At 42.2% G+C, this 14,614-nt stretch overlaps 1 protein-coding gene across 6 annotated transcripts in view; it reads left to right on the forward strand.

The window, feature by feature from the left end:
• Positions 1-9,647, forward strand: part of PEAK1 (pseudopodium enriched atypical kinase 1) — a 113,939-nt gene extending 104,292 nt beyond the window's left edge. For all 6 annotated transcript variants that reach the window (XM_062612231.1, XM_062612227.1, XM_062612232.1 and 3 more), the window contains one exon: positions 2,193-9,647. In XM_062612231.1, coding sequence (XP_062468215.1) covers positions 2,193-3,347 — 1,155 coding nt within the window. In that variant the 3' untranslated portion in view covers positions 3,348-9,647. The remainder of the gene's footprint in view (positions 1-2,192) is intronic.
• The last annotated feature ends 4,967 nt before the right edge of the window (positions 9,648-14,614 follow it).

Here is a 14,614-nt window from a genome sequence, read left to right on the forward strand (position 1 = left end):
AAGCAGGAAAAATAGGCTGCCTAGGACTGAAACTAGAAACTAGGAGTAAATGTTGATTCCTTTTCTTTTTCTATCGGCAAGGATAAATCCTTTTCATACGCTTTTAAAAAGGCCTTGTAGTCACCAAATTGAGAAGTATTAGTTCTTTTAAGAACAAATACTCTGTGGATTATATATTCCTAATAGAATCCAATATAGTACAAAAGCTAAGGGTAAATGCTTGTCTGCACTTTTCTTACCAGCAAGTAAGCTTGACCTTAAAATTAAAACTCTTTCAGAATGGGTTTCTATTTTGGATTAGGTCACTTTAGCACTTTTAAAACTAAAGGCTGGATTACAACAGCCTGAACTTTTTCTGCAGTTGGAATTTATTATTCCCATGGCTGGCTGTACAGGAGAAAGGCCATGGACTTGCAGGGCATGGAAGACTAAATTATTCCATTTTCCTTAATAGCTGTTCTCCCACTCCGATTTGATACATGCTGGTAGGGTCTATATAACACTTTTCTACTCCTGCCTTCTGTGCAGTATTAAGGATGTGATAAATCTGTGTCTCCCAGACACAATCAGCTGGCATTTTCTTTTTATGTATAATTCAAAGGTTAATGCTGTCTTCTTACTATATTTGTTTAAACTTTTGTTACCCTTGAGAGAAGGGAGGGGGGGAACTTTCCATCAGGAACTGACTTCACCTCTAACAGGAGAAAATATATTTGCAAATATGAATTGGCAAGAGCCACTGTCCAAACAGGGCAATTCTCAGCATTTCCACAGAATTATGACTTTCCTCACTCAAATAAAATGGACTACAAAATGCATTTTTCACATTTGTTTCTGCATGGCAGTTACAAACAGCCAGTTTAAGGCACTGTGTACATAATATGCGGGGAAGTCTAAATGCATGGTGTCAAAGACAGGAGGACAGTCAAATACTGTTACTACTTGTGTCTACTTTCATATGATTACTTGCCGATGCACTTTGCTCATCAATAAGCAGAAGACTCGATCTCCCATTAAACTATATTTCTTAACCCCGTAAGCATAGAAAAGATGAAAGTTTTGGTTTTTAGTGAGATGTATTCCTATTTTCTCTTCCTTTGAGCTTTGCAGTTAAGAGCGGTTGGTGCATTATACCAACTGAATGCTTGGGCTCTAACCTTGTAAAGCTTACAAGATACACTCAGCTTTACACACTTGAAATGATCTCCCTGAAGTCGGTAGAACTAAGGTTGACATGCAAAGTTCAACACACCTGAGTCTTTGTAAGGCTGTAATGTTAATCAGTAAGTGCCTTAGAACAGAGGCCCTAATAGAGGCTGTCCAGTGACTGTTGTCAGAGGGTCAGAGCAGGCAGTTGTTAATGTCAGTGCCAACAGTTACTAAGGATAATTATTATGGTGATAATGTACATATCAACAAGATATTGCTGGATAGAATTAAATACAGCTCTATATGGCAAAATAAAAACATATACTTAGGATCAACGCAGTTAAGGTACCACGCTCTACTGAGTTTCCATTCCTCATCTCAGGCACAGCAAGTCCGCTTGCCAACAGCCTCTGCCATGCACACATACACCCTTCACTGCAGACATGATGTGTTAGCTTGACACAGCTGCAGCTGATAGATTGCAGTTTCCAGTTACAGTGGGCAAGGAGCATGCATCCAGTCACTTAGCGCAGCTCCCAGGTGGTAACTTGTTATGCTGTGCTAACTCAGTCCTGCAATCGTTTGATCATACCCTCAGATATTCCATGCATGTTTGTTTGTGTCTCCTATTGCCATTGATTATTTTTACCTTATTCAAGCTTCACACCAAGCTGAGAGAAGAACACAAAATAGAATGATATGGATAAACAGTAATTGTAAAGTAAGCTTCACTGCCTTTGCCATGTGTCAGCTGCTGTTCTGACTGGGAGTGCAACCTGCCTGAACTGTATTTTCCAGTGAATAATATATGCACAGGGAGATCTGTCCACACATGTTGGTCTGCACTTGCTCACTATCCAATGGAAAGTGTTCATGTGCCTTAAGATAGGCTGCCAAGGTCAATTCAGGAAAGAACTTTTTCAGTGTTTGTGTTTAGGGTTACCCTGTGAATACCCATCAACAAAGTACCTGTTAAATATACAGATAGATATATAATTTACAAATGTAAGTGTTATGTCTGTTCTGTTTATTTTCTTCCCCAGATTTGTAAGAGCAAAGCTAAGGAATCCCAGCAGTATTATCACAGCCTGTCTATCCGGCAGAGCCTGGCTATCAACTTTAACATCCAGCAGGACTGTGGCCATTTCCTTGCTGAAGTGCCAGTTCGTCTCCTTCCGTGGGAGGATGCTGATGCACCAGAGGTGGAAGAAGAAGAGCAGGAAGAAGAGGAGAAAGAGCCTGAGGAGAAGAGAGACACTCCTACCAGTCCAGAGGCTTCACAGAAAGACAACTCGAGCAACCAGGGGACCATCAGCAAGCCACGCAGCCGCGTTGTGGTCATCACACGGGAGGTCCCATACTTAACAGTGGCTGACTTTGTGCGAGAATCTGCGCCCCGCCATGCAAAGAGCCCAGATTTGTATGAGAGGCAGGTCTGCCTGCTCCTGCTACAGCTGTGTCTGGGCCTGGAGCACCTGAAGCCCTACCATATCACACACTGTGATCTGCGCTTAGAGAATCTGCTGCTTGTTCATTCCAGACCAGGCGGCAGCCCTCTGAGCTCTGAGTCCATGGAACCCAGTCCCAACACTGCTTGCCCGGCCAGGTTAATAGTGAGTAATTTCTCGCAGGCCAAGCAGAAGAGTCACATGGTGGATCCTGAAGTCCTACGGGATCAGTCCCGCCTTGCTCCAGAAATCATCACTGCAACACAGTACAAAAAGTGTGATGAGTTCCAGACTGGCATCCTCATCTACGAAATGCTGCACTTACCCAACCCCTTTGATGAGAATCCAGAGCTGAAGGAGAAGGAATATACTCGTGCTGATCTCCCCAAGATTCCTTGCCGTTCCCTCTACTCTCAAGGGCTTCAACAACTTGCCAGCTGCCTGCTGAATCCCAACCCTTCGGAGAGGATCCTGATATCGGAAGCAAAGGGAATCCTTCAGTGTTTGCTTTGGGGTCCACGTGAGGACTTGTTCCACGCTCTAAGTACATCTTCCAACCCCTCACGGAGAGATGCTGTGCTTCAGAACTGGCTGGATATAAAAAGGACGCTGCTGATGATCAAGTTTGCAGAAAAGTCCTTGGACAGGGACTGTGGAGTTCTTCTGGAAGACTGGCTCTGTTGTCAATACCTGGCTTTTGCCACTACAGACTCACTTCATCGCATTGTGAGAATCATGCAGCAGCACTAGTTTGTAGAGCCTGTTGCTTTTCATGAAGCACCTCCCACCTCCACCCCAGCCCTCCCTCCAGCTTGCCCTAGGGCTCACACTTCATACGAGTGTTAAGAAACAGCCTAGATATCAAAGCCAGCAACTCTGAGCAAATAGGTTCTAAGTGGAGAAATTGCATCCTGTACCCAGTATGACAGAAACTTTACCTTTTTTGCCAGGCCTGTTAGGGATTGATTATATGTACATGACTGCATTTGGACCAGACAGTATGTAACTTGATTAATATCTGGCTGAAAAGGAGAGCAAACTTTGATACCACTATTTCTACCACTGCAGTAAGCAAATTGCCCTCCTCTGCTGGTTAGCTTCTGTCATTTCTGTATGTAGCATTGGTTAGTGAATAGCAATGACCATAAGCAGAGATGGATTAGTTGTGAGATGAGTGATCCACCATGCCACAAAACACTCATTTGCTTCCATGCCACATACCACACAAAATTTGCCCTTAGCTTGGTCAGTCCCCCGCCATGTGGGTGAATCCTCTTTCCTTTGGTCTCAACCAAACAGATTCTGATCTTTCTCTTACACTTTACTCCTTCTTTTTTCCCTCCCCAGCTGTGGCTCCCCTGCTGACTGCAACAAGTCTCAGTGGGCAGTAAGCACCTGTGCTCAGACCTCCTCCCTCCTGCTCTGACTCACTGCCTACCCATCTCCTTTCTAATCACGGAGCCCTGATTTCAACAGCACTGCCTTAATCAGACCATTACCCTTAGCTTAAGACCTCTGCATTAAAAAGCAGACTATGCACACTTTGTCTATCCCATTTCCTACATGACATTCACAAGCCTGGACTGTTGATGTACTGTAGCTATAACCATGTTTATACAAGAACAATACAACACATGGTGGGCAATTGAAATTCCCCTTCCATCGCAAAAGGCACTAAAGCCTGACTTGAAATGGATAGGATGTACATAACCTTCTCTGACAATCACTGCTGTGAATCTGGGATAAAAATAACAGCCACCTCTTCTGGTTTATTTTGGTCTGCTCTTGTCACTTGTGCCATATTGCAAAGTGGGACTGAAATTGGCTCTGCTGGTATGTTGGCAGGAGATAGAAATGTTTAGAGCTTGTCTGTGTGTAGCTAACAGGCCACATGGAGACACTTCTACTGCAGACACAGTTCTCTGAAGGGTAAAAACAAGGGGGCAAAACCACTTGTTTAATTATTGAGGGAGCTGTTAAGTTTGGCAGCCACAACTAACAGTATCGTGATCCATTTTCCCCACAGCGGTGTTTGGCTGCTTCTCTCTTGTCTGTTGTAATGAGTGTTTTCTAAGATTGCTATAGGCAACACCCTACAAATGGAATGTTGTTAGGACAGCACAAAGAGCATTGCGGAGTTTTGGACTAGAGCAGGAACTGGGATCAGAGACAGCATTTTTAAAACTCAACCTGAAGGAGCTTTTCCCTTTGAGAGGCCACTGCTGACTTCCTTCCTTCTTCCTTCCTTCCTTCCTTCCTTCCCTGACCTCAGGGCCGTTTCCTCTGGAACCTCCGCAGCTGTACAGACAGTAGCTTTGCTCAGTCTTGCTAGGCTCTGAACCGCTTCCTGAAGCGCTCGGAAGAACTGAGCTGGATGCAGGGGAAAGAGCGATACCCAATATTCTGACCTGGGTGATGGAAAGCAGACAGCCCTAGTTATGAGCCTGTGCTTCGCTCCTATGGATCTATGTGCAATTCTTGTATGTATTTTTTTAAAGCTGTACATTATAGTGTTCACTTTACACACCAGCCTTTACCTGATGCTAGATCTGCAGCCCCTTCCTTTACTTTTCCTGGCACATAAATGCACAGATATCCATGTGTTCTTTTTATGGATTGATGTTTCATTTTAATTGTTAAAACTGTGAGGAACCAATTCACTTCAGCCTTGAAACAAATAGCCACTTTATACAGCATATGCATGCTTGGACCAGATACATGGAAACTGAACAAACAGTCCTGCAGGCTTAAAGTCAGCAAAACTAGCTCTGGATCCACACCGTACATCTGGAGGGGCTGAAATGTCTCTATTATTCTTCTCTGGCATCTCTCAGAGCTAAGCTGAATAGTGTGTGGAAGCCTACATCGATTGTGCTGTAGTATAGACTGTCTTTGTGACCTTTCTAAAGATTTTTTCTGTTTAAACTTCTGATGATTATTCTGTTGTTTGATTCACCTGTATCAGTGAAGGATCAGGCAAGGATAAGGATAATATATTTTAATGTGATATATATATATTTTCTTTCTCTTTTTGCAAAAAGGTCAGGATGGTGGCATTGATGCAGAAAAAGAAGACAGTGCATTAAAAGCCCAAGTGCAATGTATGTAGTTGAGGTACTTCCACTACATTGGGAAAGAAAGTTTCTACACTACTGCTGAGCAGCTTGTAGGAGAACCTTTACAAAGAATCACACACACATTCAATGCAGCCCTGCTTTATCTGGACACAGGAGGGCAATGCTCTCATAGTTTAAATACACTGAGCATGACAAGTCACTTGTGTGCTATCTACTAGCTATTAGTCACAATGTGCTGAGCTACGAGTAGGGCTTCTTGTTCTCTGTGGTCTGGTTTTGTGTTTGTTTCGTAGTGTGTGTGCACATAACTTCTCACCGAACTCATGCAGGCTGTACGAGCAATTCCTGGACCACTTGCCATTGCAGTGGGCTGATTCCTTGAAGCCGGTAGGTGTTTCTGTGTTCCTGGACACGTGTTCTCAGTGTCACTTTGTGTCAACATGCACATGCAAAGCTGAGTTTTGAATGTTTTACAGCCATCCGTATTTAACACAGCTGGTCCGAAGCCTTTGTATCTCTAGCTATCTAATCTCAGTTTGTATCTTTTTGTGATGAACCAATACTCATTTTAGCTCTGCAGTATAATCAAGCATGGATAGATGTTCACTACCAATCTCTTTCTTGTGCAGCACTGGGTAAACTCTAGCAGTTTGTAATGTTGTGTGTTTTTTTTTCTTTCAAAGAGAAGGAATGGTCAAAGTAGTCAAACACAATCTGGCCTGAGCTATTCCTTGGCGAGCTTGAGTCTGACTTTGCAGATACACCCATAACTGATGATTGTAACTGTGTTTGTGGTGGTTCTCCATCCTGGCAACACATAGTGCCACATAAATATAGAAGAATGTATGCATTAAACTGATTGTAAACACATCCTAAGAATGCTACAGCATAATTGCTAAGCAAAAGGAAAAAAACCCGTTCTGTTTGTAACTGGGATCCTGTATATGGCAGGAACAAACCCCCGGCTGTGCATGTTACAACTTACTTGAATATGTGCACAGATCTTGAATTATTTGTTTTTAGCAATGTCGCACTTTCAGTTGAGCTCAAGAAATAGGAAGAGCTGCAAATCTAAGATAACAGTATTGACTGTAAATATATATTTTTCTATTAATAAAAGCTGTCATTCAAATATTTTTAACATGAACTCTAAAGATTTTTCCAGTGGAAACTAATTTCTGGGAGAATCAAATGCTTGTTTGAAGAATTACGATGAGTGGTTTCCGATCCTATTAGAGCCATTAAAACCCTCTCTAATGTTACAGAGAGAGCACAGAGATTGGATTCACAATGTTTAGTGCCTTGTCAAGAAACTCACATGTAGCTGGTCAGTTGGTGGAAATCTTATTCTTTTCATAACAGCCCTAGAAATAATACTGCCCACATTAAGATGCGAAAGACTTCCACACAATTAAATGCTGTACTTTGTATCACACGGAGTTGATCTATTCAGTGAGATTTGCTTTGCCGTTTCTGTGAATGAGTTCCTTTAGGTTGCTTGTAGTACAGCATAAACCTGAACTAACAAAATCCGGGGCTTTCAAATTTGGCATCTGCACAGGGAGAATAGTAGTGGATAACAAGTCGATGGGTCCAGACTGACCACAGCATCAAAAGAAGCCTATTGCTTTGACAATCTACTGCAGAGAGCTCAGCTTCTAGGGGATGAGGAATCTGATTAGTCTGGAAGAAGCTGTGAAGGTAAGATGTGCTACTCCTGCTATAGGTAGTGGATGTGCTGCATTCCGTACTCTGGGGTATGAAATGCAAACCTCTGTTAAAACAGCAATTCTACAAAACTGCTCCTAAGATGTTATGGAAAATGGTTTTGGTTTGTGTTTCTTAAATAGGAATTACTTATTCACTAATTACCTTTCAAATGGCAGATCTGATCTAGTCAACGTGCACCACCAGGTGAATATAAAGAGGATCTACTAGTCAAAACTTCTCTACAAATTTTCAGGAGTGAGGAAATCCAGGATTTTATTCTGGAGTGTTTGGAATATCCAAATACAGAAGCCAAATTTTCCTTCAAAACCCAGACATGATGAAATCAGTAACTCAAGCTAGGATATGTTGCTGGCCCACAGACAGGAATGCATGTAGCAATTACAGGAATGTTCCACCTTAAATCTTTATTGCTCCGCGCACCCCGGCAGCACCTACAATGTATGAATGGATCATTCTGACATGTTAACACAGGGGAATTCCCACATGTTAGAGAGAAAAAACATATTCTTTAAATAAATCACATGTGGCAGGGTTCAGCTACTGGGAGAATTTATTCAGCAGCTTCACACTGTAGGTCCTTAACTTTAGCATCCACACAGTATTTGCTGCTGAACCAAAATGTGTGTTTCTCAATCCTTGTGCTGCCATGCCCCACCTAAATTAATTCTTTCCTTTGCAATAGCAATTGAATTGATGTGTAAATATAAATATAAATTAAATAGAAATTAAAATTATTTAAATCAATTCTAACTTTTCTGAGGGATACAATGGAAACTGAATCAGACCTTTTAATGCACTTTCCTCTCCCCCTTTTCCCAGATGGGAATTAAGCTGTTTCTCTGGAGAAGTAGTACGTGACCATTACTCCCTGCATGCCTGGGCCATCTATTTTACTCTGATTTTGCAGAGGTAGTGCTGGTTCTGTAGAGCCTAGAGCACAGTCAGCCCCCTTCAGTCCATGCAGAGAGAGATGTGGTGATGCTGTAGTTACGCAGTGAGATAACATCAAAGAAGTGCAGAATAGAATTTCAAATACCTCTGTAAAATACACCTGTGGAATATTCTGTAAACAATCATCTGGATTCCAAACACTTCAAGGGAGGAATACACCAAAAATACTCTTCAAAAGAAATACTGGGGAGAACTTTCTTTAGGGCACCCTCAGCTCCAACAGGAGGAACGAGTCTTTCCCACTGCTCTGTGGCAGAGGATTTCTAGTAGATACCTGTATGGCTTGTCTTATTCACCTGGATGCAGTATTAGAAGGATGGAGATTTTGAATAGGTGTAGAATGTAACTCAACTGCTTTCCTGTAAGTCTCCTTGCACTGGTGCTCCACTCAGCATTTAGTTGGAAACCACAGAATGCTTTCAGATCAAGCAGAGTTGCCAGTGAGAAATGAAATACTCCACTTCCCTGTACATAAGCATTTCACCACTCGACAGAATTTGAAATTTGGTTTGTACTTCAGACTAGAAAGATTATTTTTTTTTCCATTAATCCAAGGGGAAGATTTCAGGGATTTAGAAGAGGTTGGAACATTTTTTATATGGAGGAAATATTTGTTCATATATATACATATATATATCTTTGTGCGTGTGGGCATGTTTTAATATATATATGTATGTATATGAATTTTTGTATCCCAAAAGCAGTCTTTGCCCCTTTTGCTTGAAAATATATATATTATATATTGTATATATAATATATATTTAAGAGTGTGTAAATTTGAATATGGTCATTTCATCATAACACCTCCTCCAAAATGACTCGAAACTTCTGTTTCTTTGTCCTTTGGCTTGTTGGTATTAGAAGGTTTTGCAGTTGAAATTCTTGGGTTTTTTTTCTTTGAACACTTGATTATGCTGAGCATTGAAGAATATGTGCTTGTTTTTAATCAAAGGGGAAAACTTATTTTTCCATTTGGGATTCAAAAAGCGATGGACTTTTCTAAATGGGATTTCTTGAATCCTTTCAGTAAGGGATTTGTTTGGGTTTGTTGTTTTTTTTCCATTTCGACTCCATTCTTGTGGGTAATTTGTATTTGGAATTCCTGGTTGCATTGCTTTTATCTGGTGCTTCATATCGATATTTACACATTTTTATATAAGTATATAAACTTCAAGCCTTCCTTTGTGATCAGGGGCAGTTACACTCTGGTTTGCTGTGGTACTTTGCTGTGTACTCTGTGGCATTCATGTTACTGTGTAAATAAACTAGTTTTATTACACTCAAAATCAAACCTGCAGTTGTCTCATTTTTCTCTCTTCCTAGGGAATTAGACAAAAACGTGTGTTTCTGAGGAAAATGCATGTGGCAGGTTCAGCAAAAGATGAATACAGCACAAGAACAGCTGGCTGGTTTGCAGTGGGGCAGATCCAGCCTTTGGTTGACAAGACTGATGCTCAGCATCTCCTGCCTTGCCACCACAGTGGCCAGGCATCCCAGCTGCAGGGATTGCCGGTGGCTGGGCCATTGCAGCACCTCCCATATCTGGTGTTTTCTCCCGAAGCCTCACCGTGGCTGACACTTTTTTGGCTCCATCTGGACAAGTGGCAGCAGCAGCCCAAAAATAAGGTGGCCACCAGCAGCTGCTGTTGATTGAACCAGAGTCTTGTAAGGCCTTCTTGGAGAGAAGTGACACATTAATGAAAACAGAGACAGTCAAATGTCCACACTGGGGCAGCCATTATCACTAAAGGAGCTGAGCCAAAGTTAGCAGTTTCCCTAGTGTGGACAGGGCTTAAATGACCTGCTGTGAAGGAATAAAATGACTCTTAAATCAAATTTTTATATGCTGTGACAAAGCAGGATGCCTCTAAGGCAGTCGTCTGCAGAGAAATTCATTGTGTCTGATCGGTTACCTTGAAGCATACAACCTGATGGAGGAGTTGTGAAAAACAGATGGGATAATATGCATCTTCCATGATCATGCAGACACACTTCAGTGGCAGTGAGATCAAACAGCTCAATTTTGCACTCAGATTTAATAGGCAGCAGTGGTGGCTGCAGATGCTGATTTATTAGCATAGAACAGATGACACCATTTCCATCAGAGCAGCGCTGTGCTTCTGCACGACAATCGCACTGCTCACAAATACACTTAAAAGACCCCAAAACAAAACCCAGCATCCTAAGGGCACTATTCTCCCCACAGCTACAGTGGATTTGCACAGGTATGTCATCAATTAATACGATGAGAATTAGTCTAGAGAGAGTGTTAACTACCACAGGCTTTTCACATTTATCCCATAGACATTGCTCCAAAGCCTTTCAAAACCAGTTTAAGCTGTTGTCCTCATCTTTTTTAAGAACACAAAGCTAACTGGCTCCAGAAATGTCACTAAATGTGCAATACATTTAGCAGCCTGACAGATAATTTGGCTTTGCCAGAGTAATCCCTGTTCACTTCAACAAAGTGCCATGGACTTAGCTCAACAGTCAGATTATGCCATTTGTCAGTGGCAATCACCGCTCTGGAGGGAAGGGATACGCAAACATAGACTGAAACCTTGTCGAGACATCATAATTGTACTAGTTTAAATAAAATCTGTTTGAAATTAATTTAGTTATGTCAGTGCAAAGCCTCTTGTGGGTGTCCTTAAGCGCTCACAGACTGGCATTCTCATTTCAGCTTGTGCCAGAAGCGGATGCCAGTGAAGCCAACAGATGCCTGGTTTCAGTTGATACAACAATGCCTGTATCAGGTTTTTCACCATCTCAGAAATTCACCTTATGGTAGACAGGCCCTCAGGATCTATGTTCTTCTGCATGAGGAACCTTTATTCTCTAGAAAATCTCCATGCATCACTTGAGCTCTGCAGGCTGATCTTTTCACCCAAGTTAATGAGCTTCCATGCTGCCATATATGAATCACTCCTTACCCAGCAGTGGTTTTAACCAGAATCAGATAGAAGCAGCCAGCTCACAAGTCAAACATTTGCCACAATCTGTCCTGCAGAGAAAGGCTGTGGTTTCCTTTCAATTCTGAGCTAAGACTCTTAGGTCTGTGAAGAAAGATGCACATTAAAATTCCACGTTGGGTCTTCAGACCTACTGCACTTCACTTGGTGCCGCTGCTGCTACTGCAGGAGGCAACTTTAGAGCCTGGTGCTGGGCCCATCCACCTGGAAGATGGAGGCAGGCTTCTTGCTATCATTTCAGTGCTTTCAAATGAGCACAGAAGTCATTGTCTGGCAAACAGACACTGGGGGAGCCGCTGGGAAATCAGCTTGGAGACCGTGAAGCAGATCTGCATGTATCAAGTCAGAGAACTTAAAATTACAGCTATCGCATGTGCATTTTCTGTTAGCATCTCCTGCTCTCATCCCCTTGTTTTGCTGTCATTAAGGTGTTATTTTTGTCACATTGCAGCTGGCAGAGTCAGGACATGTACAGAAGCAGACGCTGGAAGTAACTGACTGTCACTTAAGGTAAAGCCACAAAACTATCACAGCTTATACTCCAAAAGGGGAAGGAATGGGAATGGGGAGGCTTTTTGTTCTTCCTGGGTATCAGCCAATAGCCCATGTTCAACAAACACATAGAAAGCTGCTTTCTCAAGCTGTTGCATGGTGGTTTAGAGGTCCTGACATGTGTTGTGCCATTGATATCAGGCAAAGTACCTGGCTTGCCACTCTGGGGTGGAGGAGAGTCCATACCACCTGCGCAGCACCCTGCTGCCATTTAGAGACAGAGCAAGCCCAGGGACAGCATCTGGGTGCAGCAGGGCAGGGGGCAGTTACAGATCTAACGCCAGACACTAGGGTTTGCCTGATTTCACTGAAGTCTTAATGGCCTAGATTAACTGCAGTGAAAGCAAAGATTAACCTTAAAAACCATGAAATCCCTGCAGTTTATCTGTAAGAAGCAAGCTATTAACTTTGCACCTCTCTAAAGTGCAAAGAATATAGATGTTCTTCTAAAGAAAACTGAGAATTAAATCAAGATAATAAAATTCTCCTGGTTCCTATGGGGGCACTAAATTCAAATCAAGTTACTGTTGGAAATGAGCCGGTAATCTGCCCATTTACAGCCACTACCCCAACCAGCAAAAGAAAAGGAACATCCCATAACCTGCTAGCTACTCATACAACTTCTGTTGTCCAAGGAAAAAAGTCTCCTTCTGAACTTTTACCATTTATATTAATGGAAAAAAGGTTTATGCTTTGTCACGTCAATCCCCCAGCTTACATATTTGTGTATGTATGGGAGTTACTGCTAACACTGTGACCACACACAGCTTCAAACAAGAAGGAGCAGCAGAACGTCAGGTGATGCTGTGGGATACAACATGGCAAATATAAATGTTTTAATAGCATCTATTGCTTCATGAAACCCCAAGTGCCATTGACCCTTTTGCAGCTATGAACCACTCACATCACTGCCCTGTGGCATGAAGCATCATCTCCCTGGAGGCTTCAACTTCTCCTTCCATGTAAACTGCAGAACACAGTCCCACTCTTCACTGCCATGAGACTTTTCTTTTTGTGTGTTTTTGAGGTGATACAGCTTAAACTGAGGGACTGAGGGCATCAATATCCCATTGACATGCCAGAACAGATGAAGTATCTCCAGCCCATCAGAGCCCTATTTTCTTGTCCTGGGCAGACATCTCCATTCCTAGAGCTTTGACTTTGGAAAATTATGGATGTTCAGATTAGACTCTTTAGTTTATTTTTTTATTAGGAAGCAGTCTGTGTTCATCCAATTCAACATTTCCTTTGCTGGTTTTGCTTGCTTTTTCAAATAATTCAAATCCATCTGGAGTCTTTTCCAACCTCCTGCAATTTATGCTAATCTAGAACAGATTTCACTTGGTGATTAATCACTTCTTCCTGTAAATCAGCAATCAGAAACACTCAACTAACATGAGTTCTTGGGCACAATTGTGGGTCTTCTCAAACAGATTTCTACTTTCTAGAATTTTTAGGGTTAAAAGGGTTTTCTAGTTCACCACTCACCAAAAGTAAAATACAGTGTGAGTTTTGTGCTGATCCTAAGCACTTTACAAGGAGGACATAATTCCAGTGTCACAGACTCAGGAACTTACAGAGAGCATGGCAAAGGAACGTGTTCAAGGACATTTCCCATTTGAGGGGAAAAGGTATGCAAGAATCAAGGGCTTATTCAACAGTATTTCTACTTACATGCTATTCACCACTGACTCACAACTGTCCAGTATGACTTGGGAAGCTTCATCAATTAAATCCATCACAGAATGATTTTTATAGAATTCTACATTTGTTTTGTCAATGTTAATAATAGTTGCTCATATAAGAAAGCAACAAAAATATGCAGCTTCTAAGAACAAAGGAATTCAAAGCTACATCACTGAAGTAGTAGATCAAGCTGCTCTGAAATCCATTTCAGCTCCAGTATACATATAGATGGAGACTATGGTCCTCTGCCAATTCACCATCCTCTTCTGTCTCCAGGTGTGCTGTCAATGCCTCTGTTTTGCAGGAACAACTTTGCCTTGGAGCACCTCTCCCACTCAGCCCAGCCCTATTCCTGGGCATTGCTGAGCAGCCTTTCTTATGAGAAGGTCATGGGGAAAGATCCTCATGAATATGAATAGGAATCCAGAGGTCAGCTGCCTTGGCACACTGTCAGAAATGTGCTATCAGCCTGTGGGGTTCTTAAGTCCCAAATCCACTACATTATTATGCTGATGACTTCAAGCAGTCCCTACCAAAAGCTTCAAAGGCCCTTGTGTGATTAGCACATATCGTTCATATTACTCCCAGAGGAGCTGGTCCCTTCTTAGATGGTGTATGATACCTTTCATCACCATTATCAGTGTAAAATATACTGAATGGAGCTTCAGTGAGCACTGGGAACTTAGGCAGAGAGTAATGGCATATTAGAACATGTCAGGACACTGTAAACCTTCTTTTTGTTATTGGTAACTTGCAAAACAGCAAACTGTCAAGGCTCTTTTCTTCTGCTTTAGTCAAAAGGCAGATTCTTTAACAGCTTGGGATCCCTCACACTGTGCTGGGTATCGCTCCAATACTGATGTACTGGAAAAATGCCATCTGCTGAGCAGCAGAGCACAGGCTCCATTTAGACTGATCTCTGGAGCATCAGGCGCAGCCTCAGGGGAGGCAGGTGAAAACTAACCAGTCCCAGCCTCCTCTGGAGCTCCTGGCTGACCAGAAGGGCTGTTATTACAGCAGTATTGCAAATTTGCCAAGAAGAGATAGC

Source organism: Pezoporus occidentalis, unplaced genomic scaffold, assembly GCF_034315485.1.
Source record: "Pezoporus occidentalis ecotype Australia unplaced genomic scaffold, CSIRO_AGI_Poc_V1 ctg159, whole genome shotgun sequence".
NCBI lineage: Eukaryota > Metazoa > Chordata > Aves > Psittaciformes > Psittacidae > Pezoporus > Pezoporus occidentalis.